Source organism: Glandiceps talaboti, chromosome 14, assembly GCF_964340395.1.
Source record: "Glandiceps talaboti chromosome 14, keGlaTala1.1, whole genome shotgun sequence".
In the NCBI taxonomy this organism is placed as follows: domain Eukaryota; kingdom Metazoa; phylum Hemichordata; class Enteropneusta; family Spengelidae; genus Glandiceps; species Glandiceps talaboti.
In genome coordinates, this window is record NC_135562.1 from 14596296 (window position 1) to 14606295 (window position 10000).

General features: G+C 38.5%; 1 protein-coding gene across 1 annotated transcript in view; it reads right to left on the minus strand.

Annotated features, from left to right (window-relative positions):
• Positions 1 to 10000, minus strand: part of LOC144445698 (sodium- and chloride-dependent glycine transporter 2-like) — a 40429-nt gene that overhangs the window by 18011 nt on the left and 12418 nt on the right. The window contains exons 2-5 of the mRNA XM_078135342.1: positions 9212 to 9371; positions 4788 to 4919; positions 4161 to 4340; positions 4082 to 4115 (exon numbers count right to left, since the gene is read on the minus strand). Of these exons, the coding sequence (XP_077991468.1) occupies positions 4082 to 4115; positions 4161 to 4340; positions 4788 to 4919; positions 9212 to 9371 (506 nt within the window). The remainder of the gene's footprint in view (positions 1 to 4081; positions 4116 to 4160; positions 4341 to 4787; positions 4920 to 9211; positions 9372 to 10000) is intronic.

Sequence of the window (10000 nt, forward strand, 5' to 3'; positions counted from 1 at the left end):
GCTACTGAGCTACGTGTTGAGGACTGTTTATTGTGGTCTGTTCTGATCTAGCTCTCAGTCCTACAATATGCGTTCCGATAGTCATATCACACGTCGTAGTATCACGGCGCAAATATCCAGTGTTAGGTTCTGATCATGATTACCGCCAACATGCTCGATTGTCACATAAAATAAGTGTACTTGAGTGCCGTTTATTTTTTTCAGAGTTTGATTTTATTCTTGATGAGTCTTTTCGATGTCTGAGCATAACATTATTACAAGAAACTGTGAGAACTTTTGCATTGAATCAAACGTATAGAGAACGTCCGTGTGACCATAGACTCTGCACACGGTGTAACAACGTCAATGTGGCTACAAGTTCATCAACACAGAACAAGATGGACATTTGGGAATTTTGTAAAAGCCTCCCAAAAGACTACCGACCAAAACTATGAAATACATGTACAAATAAAAATATTGTTGTCCAAGTTTGAACAGTGTTGAGCATGCCGACTCCACGAATACCAGAAAAAATAAATTATTATTACGATTATTATGAGTACGCGAGTGTGCATACCGAGTTACACAGTCTGATCGATCAAACTGTTCGTACTATCAGCCACTCCGGGGTGTCACAAATACAACCATTGCTGGAGTTATATATAGAAACGCCTCTGATCCGAACGTTGTTGTATCAGTGGTGGACAATGAAAACTGGCTTTGAGGGTGCCGCAAAAAGTCTACTTCTTGTCACCGTTATCAAACTGACAAACGTTGATACAAAACCAACACCGTGTCCCAAGGGCCTCTGACGTAGGTTCAAGCATAGACAATGTATATGGTTCAAGCGACTCTCTTATCAGTTTGATTATGTCTGCGAAAGTTAGTCATGTTGTAACATAAAATCGTATTTGGTGTCCATCCAGCCTTGGTTCAATATTAAAGCCACTCTATTGTCAATTATATTAATAATGGTACAAAGCTAAGTATTACACGTAATTGATAAATTTGCTGTCGATTGGATCATGACATATCACCCCTGACATAAAATGGTGTGGTCAAATGAAAAGTTTTAGTGCCTATTTCTGGTGATGAAAGAGCATCCTGTCAGAACCAACAGGTACCATATAGACACTACAATACGCCACGTCGAAAGACCGTCGATTGACACCTTTCTAAGTGGTATTCGATCCGGTTCTTCTGAAATACTCAGACGACTTTCGTTTAGCTTTCAAAACCGAGTCCACAATGAAGTTTTTTTTTCCGTTCAAGAGATTTAAACAATTTCTCCCAACCAGTCAGCACCGTTTCTATGTCCTGCTGTAAGGTCATGTTCGGTGGCGATTTTCAGCCCAAAACTCAACATATAATCCATACACTGTAAGTTTATTTTAGGACCAGGAAGACTATATAAGTTTACACTTGACTTTTATATTACTCAATAGATAATTTTGTCCATTGTGGGAAAGTATGTTTTATTTTTCAATGCACAGGAAATCTACAATATGTGGGGACCACTTGTTTATCATCTCATTACACTTACGACATGTATAATTGGTCGACCAATTATCACCACCGGCCTGCGTGTTCTATACAACATACCCGTAGCACATCATGTACATGTTCCATATGTGTTGGCGGTCGACATTCAATCAAACATGACACTACGGGTAGATACATGGGGAAACAAATATAAACATACAATTGTCCATAATATTGTAATTCATAAAAATAAACAACCCTACCCATGATACATACGCCCCAAAGATTCATAAACGACGAAATATGTGGTTAGGTCGCCTGTTTTAAATGGTCCGTACTTCACATCTCAACAGAAACGGCAACAAATATGTAATCTAATTTCAAGATACAGACGTAGACACGTCGAGAAACCTTCTGGTTATCGAGAGATTCAACAAGTTATATCTCATTTTCCGGTCGAAAGCAACAAATATTCGAGATAGCGTCATTTTATGAATGCAAAAGCTACCTCGTGTTGTATTTCGAGTGAAAATTAGCGTTTGTTCACTTTCGTTGTAAACTGTAAAATGTGTCACATATTGGCGTCCTGCTGTCTCCACAAAAAAAAATCGCAAACCATAATTTCCCGAGTCAGCAAAGGACAATGCACGGCGGCATTTTTTAGCCTTTTTGATTGGGAGCTTACATATAGCTGACAGGTCAACCGACCGCCCTGAAGATCCAAGTCAAAATAACCAGCTCTGAACCAGAACTATACATGTATCTCAACGTATCGCGGCAGATGTCTGCAGATACCTGTGCTTATCATATCTCTGACAAGTTCACAGGCATGTAGTTGGTTCGGCACATGTCAACCAGCACGCGATCACAATATCTTTCTCCGTAAAATGCGGTATCAAAAGTATTGGCCCCTCATGGATAGACGTGGGGCATAAAGAAACGACCGCTACTTGAAAGTAAATGGGCGTCTAATGCGAATGGTTCGTTGGTATTGTCGAAAGAGATGTGAATCAGAGCGCGTCATCGAATCGATGGGTTCTCTATACGTCTTACGATACGACCGTACGTTGGTTATATATAGTGCAACGTTGTAATTTGCCATGCAACGTGTGCGAAATTATTGCATATCCCCAAAAGAGAAATGCCGTATACCGAAACAAGTTTCCTTTATTTACTATTCTAATTTGACAATTAGTACAACTCCAGGACTATCCCTGCACGTTATGTATCAGTGGAAGTACACGGCTCAATGTGAACACTATCAACAAAAATCCTGTTGAAAAAATAGTGTTTCCTTGAACATTACAATCAACTCTATAGGCCTACAATCGTAGTGACTTGTAGTAGTGTTCGCTATTCATGTTTTTGAAATATTTCGTTTCAGCACCGCTACTTTATGCATAGACATCGTAAATGTGAACTCAATGTTTCATGAAAGCAAACTTGCATGTACCGTTATGCTTGGGCATGGAGAGGTACTAATTACTAATCATGTTTACTTCAAGATAACGTTGATTGCTACACAAACTTTCGTGGATTTACGTACCCGTATTTGAACAAGTGTGATTGGCAGGCGTTTTAATCCCAGGTTTGAAAAGTAACGGCTTTTCAGTAGTAACGAACAGACCCAGTTTGACCGTGTTTTGTACGAAATTGTCTCTACCATGTTTAAATATCACCTTTCTGTGACCATACCTGCATTCAACAGACATTCACAAGTCTACACATACCAAATTTATTACGAAAATCACCAGCTGCTAATTGTTATCACGGCTTTTCAGAGAGGAATCAAGACGTTGTTAACAGTCTGCATTCAAATTTGACAATAACCCCCGCGAAGTTAGGGGGCCTTTTATACCCAACACTCCCCTTTAAGGAGGAGTACCCATTTAATACAAAAAATACGCACCGACCACGGTAATCTGGTTTTAATGAGAAATGAGCACACAGTAGTGTAAGGAGTAATACCAAGTCATCACCACAAATGGAGCTGTAGTTCCAACTCATAACCCGTGATGTTATGTTTCCTTTACTTACAGTGTATGCACCTGTTATGCGTTATTTATTTTCACTGTTTAACAGTTTACTTATTTCATCTCAAGTCCAGTATCGTTCATTAGTCGCTCTATTAGTCGCTCTTTTTAAAGGTAGGTAGGTAGATACGTAGGTTAGTTCATAGACCCTCCTCCAACGAGGGTCTATTGTTAGTCTGTAGGCTGTTGAGTTGCATTGGAAGAGGAAGACTGATAGCTCGAGGATTGACCGACAGGACAGACAGACAGACAGACAGACAGACAGGCAGGCAGGCAGGCAGGCAGACAGACAGACAGACAGACAGACAGACAGGCAGGCAGACAGACAGACAGACATACAGACACATACACAGACAGTCTGTAACAGATAGATAAAGACAGACTGACAGACAGACAGTATGTGACAGACAGACAGACAGACAGACAGACAGACAGACAGACAGACAGACAGACAGTTAAACCATAGTGCAACAGACAGACAGCTAAACCATAGTGCAGTTAAATCAGTGTGCGGAAAGTATTGCTATATAACATGCCCTTTAAAGTCTAGTTAAATTTGAAACAAAAACGAAATATCACAAACTCACGTCCAGTATTCTTCTGCTGGACTTGTCCTCGATACTGTTATATTCAGAGAGTGTACCATACTGTTGTTGTACCATGTACCATTCACTACGGTCCCGTTGACGTTTTTACTGCAGAATTCAGTATTCCAGTCGTTACCACATGTTGCCCAGGGTACAGATTTACCAAACGAAGCGAAAAAGTAGAAAACTGTATATGCTATGACGACATTGTAATATATGGTCGTTATTGCAGAGATTATTACCATGGCACAACCAACTCCTGAAAGGGGTTAACAAACACGTGATTAGAAATGTACAAAACGACGCGAACATCAAAAGAATGCGGTGTATACATTAATTGGCTGAAAGTAATTAATAGACAGTGGCCTCTTCATATTGGAATTCTTGTTGCATACACAGACTTACTTGTCTGTGTTGCATATAAAAATTGTTGATATTAATTTGTCATCACCATGTCGTTTATATTTGTCAGTGTTTATATGTTGTTTGTTTGTTTGTGTGTGTGTGTGTGTTTGTTTGTTTGTTTGTTTCAAAGACCCGAGCTCACTGTGCTCTAACAGCCGATTCCCATTGCCACGAAAAGCATAGACAAGCATACAAAAGCAGTACCAACATACCGCCATGCCATTGGACAACAACAGTCACGTGACATTGTCATTTCGTCATTAGGAAACAGAAGGGAATCGGGCCGACAACAATATCCTACCTTTAAACAATGGGCAGAATTTCCATACTGTAATCGGGCCTTCGCTGCAAAATTGACCTAAAGCGACTTCCAGGAAAAACAGAGGCATTCCACAAATGAGCATGGCAATGAGATATGGAATCAGGAAAGCCCCTGAAAAAGAAGAAGAAGAAGTCATTACATAGTATCATTAGCCTGCACTGGCTGTAACTGGGGTTATTGTTTTTGATCAGACAACCAACGATATATTTAGCAATATTGTCAAATACCAATAACTAGATATTGTACATATGAGAAGTCTATTTAATCTACATATAGTAAAAGTGATAAGTTGAAACCGGGATTCATTGGGGCGATGATTTTTGAGTGTACATACATTTGTATACCTGTGGACCAAAGAATCAATTTGTTTTGATACTAGTATATTGGGGATACTCCGCAAATTTTGAGACGGGGTTGTGCGGCCCATGTACAATACATCAACCTACAGCAATGAATGTACGTACAGACTTAGTATTGTTAGGGATTTATACGGTCACAATCATCCTGTGTGGTAGTTTGATGTCGTGATGGTATTTCTAGAATTTGACGTTTCCTATGTTATCGACCCCGTGATTAGTGAATTTTCAGATGAAAAGTTAACCCATGTTTAAGAACATTTTCGTGAAAAAGTGACCCATTTGGGCGGAACATATACACGCGTGTATCTTTCTATGGTAGTATCCCGTATCCCCAGGGTGTGGGAGGGATAGTCTTGACCAGCGCAATTGAAATCGCAATCAATAACAAAAAGATATTCCTAAGATTCCGAAGACGTGGTTTCTTCCACAGCCCACAAGCTTAAGGTAGGAGGTGTCAAATTCGAATTACGTCAACGGCGCAACTTTCGGCGCATACTGAAACGGGCGCTCTTGTCAACATTCGAACGCGAAACAAACCCGTGTCTGGAAGTGAAATGAAGTATTATATGTTTTTCGATCGATGTACGTACTCTTGAATTGAAGATTTAGGGTGAACGGAAGGTAATTTTGTATGAGTTTCAGAAGTCCTTGCGAAGAAAATTAGCTTTACTACCATGACTTAAAGAGGAACTGTCTTATAAAATTTAGACTTGATGAAATGTATCAACAACCACACTCCCTATATTGCCGGTAAAGCAATACATTGACGTGCGAAACAGAACAGTTGGAGTCGGCCATATTAAAAAGATAACACCACGTCCAGTGTCTGGCGCCAGAATTACACGAGTTCGCGAACTATTGCACGATTAACCGTAACGTCTGAATACATCCAAGATATTCTACGTGAGATACCCCAGGTCATAAATGTCTGCTTCTACATAAGTCTTATTCAAGTTGAGTACCCCCCCCCCCCCCCACAAACAAGCAAAAACATTTTCTTTTAATCTTCTCCTTATTAGTTGCTTTGATTTCGAATGCTAGAAATGAAACTGACATGACACTTGGAAAATTAAGTTGCATTATTTCAAAACAATGACTTGTATGGTATTCACATGAAATTTACATATTGACCATAATTCCATATCGCCATTAAATGAAGTACTTTGTTTGGGGTTTTGCTTTGTTACTATGGTAACCAGATTTGCTATACGATTGATTCTATGTCGTTTTGGAAGCATACGCTCGATAGGTCAGCAGTGTCACCAGAGCTCGAGGGCGATTGATGGGGTCAAAGCACTAGATCAATCATTTGATTGTTTGTGTGCGTTTTCTCAAACCATTGATGTCTCATCGATGATAAAACCATGTTTGTCATTACAAGAAAAACAACAATGATAATACTTCTCGTATTTAAAAATTGGGCTACGACCGTTTCACTAGTGGAGAGTCGACAGTGAAAACAAAAATACTTCTTCTTCACTGGGTCATGACCGTGCGACTGGTCGTGCACAGCAATGGAACCCCCGGCCATTACACATCCCTGTATCAGTAGAGTAACGTCCTGCCAATTTAAAATTACTGAATTTATAGTTTGTTTTTCAGTAGATGTATTCAACCAAAAATAGATTATTTTTCAGCTGTCTCGCCAACTATAGTATGTCACTAGTCACACTAACTCTATTGAGTGTTTACGTATCGCAAAACCTACAGTTCAAATTGCAACAAATCATACAAGTTGTATAAAAACTATCTACATTGTCTCCCCATGAAAGAAGTATCCATGGTAACATTAATAAGATTTCAATGAGGGGTTCTACCCAAAATCAATAAATACATCTAGTAGCGTAGCTTTTTCTGTCTCAAAGTGTGTGCAATGCCATTTTATCATGTGGCTAGGTACGTATACTGCATGCCGTGTTCAGTGGATCAACAGGTACTGACATGAGTTATTTCCTATTTCATATTGACCACACTCCGGAATATAACACTATACTAGCAATTTCCTTACATGAAATCAACATTTAACTGTTTCAACAATGCGAGAATGAGATATAAGGTGCGAGATCAATATATATTTCAAATCAATGTAGGATGAAAAATTAAATTCTTTTTCATTTGGGGTGGTTTTTTTAGTTGTCTAGTTCTCATCCCACAGAAACGATTTTACTTTTTAATGGGTCTGTTTGTACCCCTAAACATGCAATTATTTCTTTTTTTTTAAAATATCCCCTAAATTGAGAAATGGAAGAATCTTCACTATAGCACAGCACTAAAATAAAGTGTCAACAAAAGATCTATTTTTCCTCACTACATACTAGATTTGTATTCATAGTATTACTACTTACTGATTTGAAATTGGATGGACATTTTTAATTTGGCCAATTAAGTTAGGGGGGGGGGGGGACTGAATGTTTTTAGCCTTTTATCCTACATTGAACTATTGACAACCCTAATGTGTTGATTTATCATACATAATTATGTACTGACAGAACTATCCCTTGGTACCCATGTGTTCCAGTATTATGAAATTTCTTGTGAATTGTGTCCAAAAATGTTGAAATTGGGAAAGGGGAAGTCATAATTATGAATATTATGGCCACTTTGACTTTGGGAGAAATACATAAACTCTACACAAGAATAGTTCAGTTGATTTATCATACATATGAACTGACAGAAATATACCTTGGTGCCTGTGTATTCCAATATTGTACAATGTCAAGAGATCTTTGTTCAAAATGTTGAAATTTTGATGGGGTGGGAGTAACATTTTTTACTGGCATTTTAAAGTTAGCATACACACAATGATTTTTGTTGTATAATTATGAAGAGGCATTGGTACATTATACATATGTGCAAAGATAAACATGCTCATTTTAATTTTTGTCAAAATTCAACAATATTTCATTAAAAAAATCTGTCAAAAATGTCTAAATTCAGATGGGGTGTGGGGTTACAATTTCAATTCTAGAATTTAAACGGACGTGGTGACCCACTATTATTTTGTCATTGATAAATAGCTGGAATAATGCATTGTACACATACAGCATATAAAAATAATCTATCAAGGACTATTATCCTTTTTTGCAGTTTTCTTACATTTTTCTTTAAAAATCGTAAAGCAGCTGGAGATAAAATAACATAGCATTTTATGAAATAATGAAAAGAAATTACAAACAAATATGTCTGGACATAATACACATTGCACTAAAATATGTAAGTTCATTAAGTGCTCCAGGGATAATCTTTAACTGTCAAAAAATTGTGATGTAGTTAATTGTCGTAAATCTACTTATTTTGACCCAAAACTATATGTGTAGATACAAGAAACGGTCATTATCTTGAAAACAAAGGTGGTGACATGGTATTTTCTTTGCATTTTTACATATTCAGATATCACTTCTTAGGTATGCAAAGTATAAAAAAAATCTATCGACTTTTTGAATTTGACACCTCCCCCTTAAGAATGTTATGAATGCCATGGTCATCAGGGAGCGATCATTTTTACGGCGGGGGGGGGGGGGGCAAATCGGTGGGAGGGGGTGTTTTGTCGATGAATGAATTGAAGGGACAACTATTTTTTTTAAGTACAAAACAAAACGCCAACGGTCAACCCCCAGCCGTAAAAAAACTGATCGCTCCTTTATATATGTGTATATACGCTGTCTAGTCGAGTCGTGCCCCGAAAACATTAACACATTCCAATTCCAAAGCAATACAACCAAACACATTGATGTAATACACGTTAATTAATACACTTTAATACATTTTAATACACATTCACATTAATACTCATTCTTAGAGGTTGTCGGTTTCGTCGTCAAACCCCCCCACCCACCCACCCACCCCCCACCCACCCCACACACACATGCGTGCGTGCGTGGGGATTTTGGCGCACGCCTGGAGGGAGGGGTAATTGGGAGGGACGATAACCACAATGCTCACACTACTTGACGCCAGGCTACACTATTAACCTCCGACATTCCTATAACTCAGGGAAAGAAATCTCCATATATTACCAAGAACCTAAAAAGTGGTAATACTAACCTCCGCCATTCCTGTAACACAGGGAAGGAAATCTCCATATATTACCAAGACCAACAGCATAGCCGATGAGAGAAAGTATAAAATCCAGCCTTCCACTCCAGTTCCCACGTTCTTTGTTCTGCGCACCTTCTGACTTCATTCCTTCCTTCTTTGTGAGTGACTATAATGTACCAAAATATGGCAAGAATGCTGAAAAGCACAGCTGGCGCGGCGTGCTGTGGTTTCCGGAATTCAAACTACATCCTCCATACTGAACGATTCTTTGTTGGTTCTACTTTTGTAACCACAGTGACTTGAGGGTTAATATTCTATTCAAGGGTGGTCATAATGACAAAAAATATGGTATTTATTAATATTTACTAATCAAATGGAAAATATTGTCCATATCTGACAACTTAACATTGTCATTGGCTCAAAATAGGTATTCATTCCAGGGTTTGCATTCAAAACTAGCCATCACTTGATCGTAATGTGACTAGCATATATTGTTTTGTCGACGGGATGCTGTTATGCTTTGTGGGCATGCGCTGCTTGACCATGACGATTGATTTAAATATCGAGGCATTGCTTTCAGAAACGCGATAGAAAACCTGTTTTGGACAAATAAATGACATTGCAGATCAGTTGTCACGCAAGAACAGTTTTTTTTCAGTTCAATATCCTGAGTGGATCTATCCGTTTTGGTTATATATATTTGCGGTGATTTTGGAATTAAAATTGATTGTTGAAAATCGACATTCCTGGGGTTGACCCCCCTCCCCCCTTGCATTGCTTTAACTCTCTCGTTTC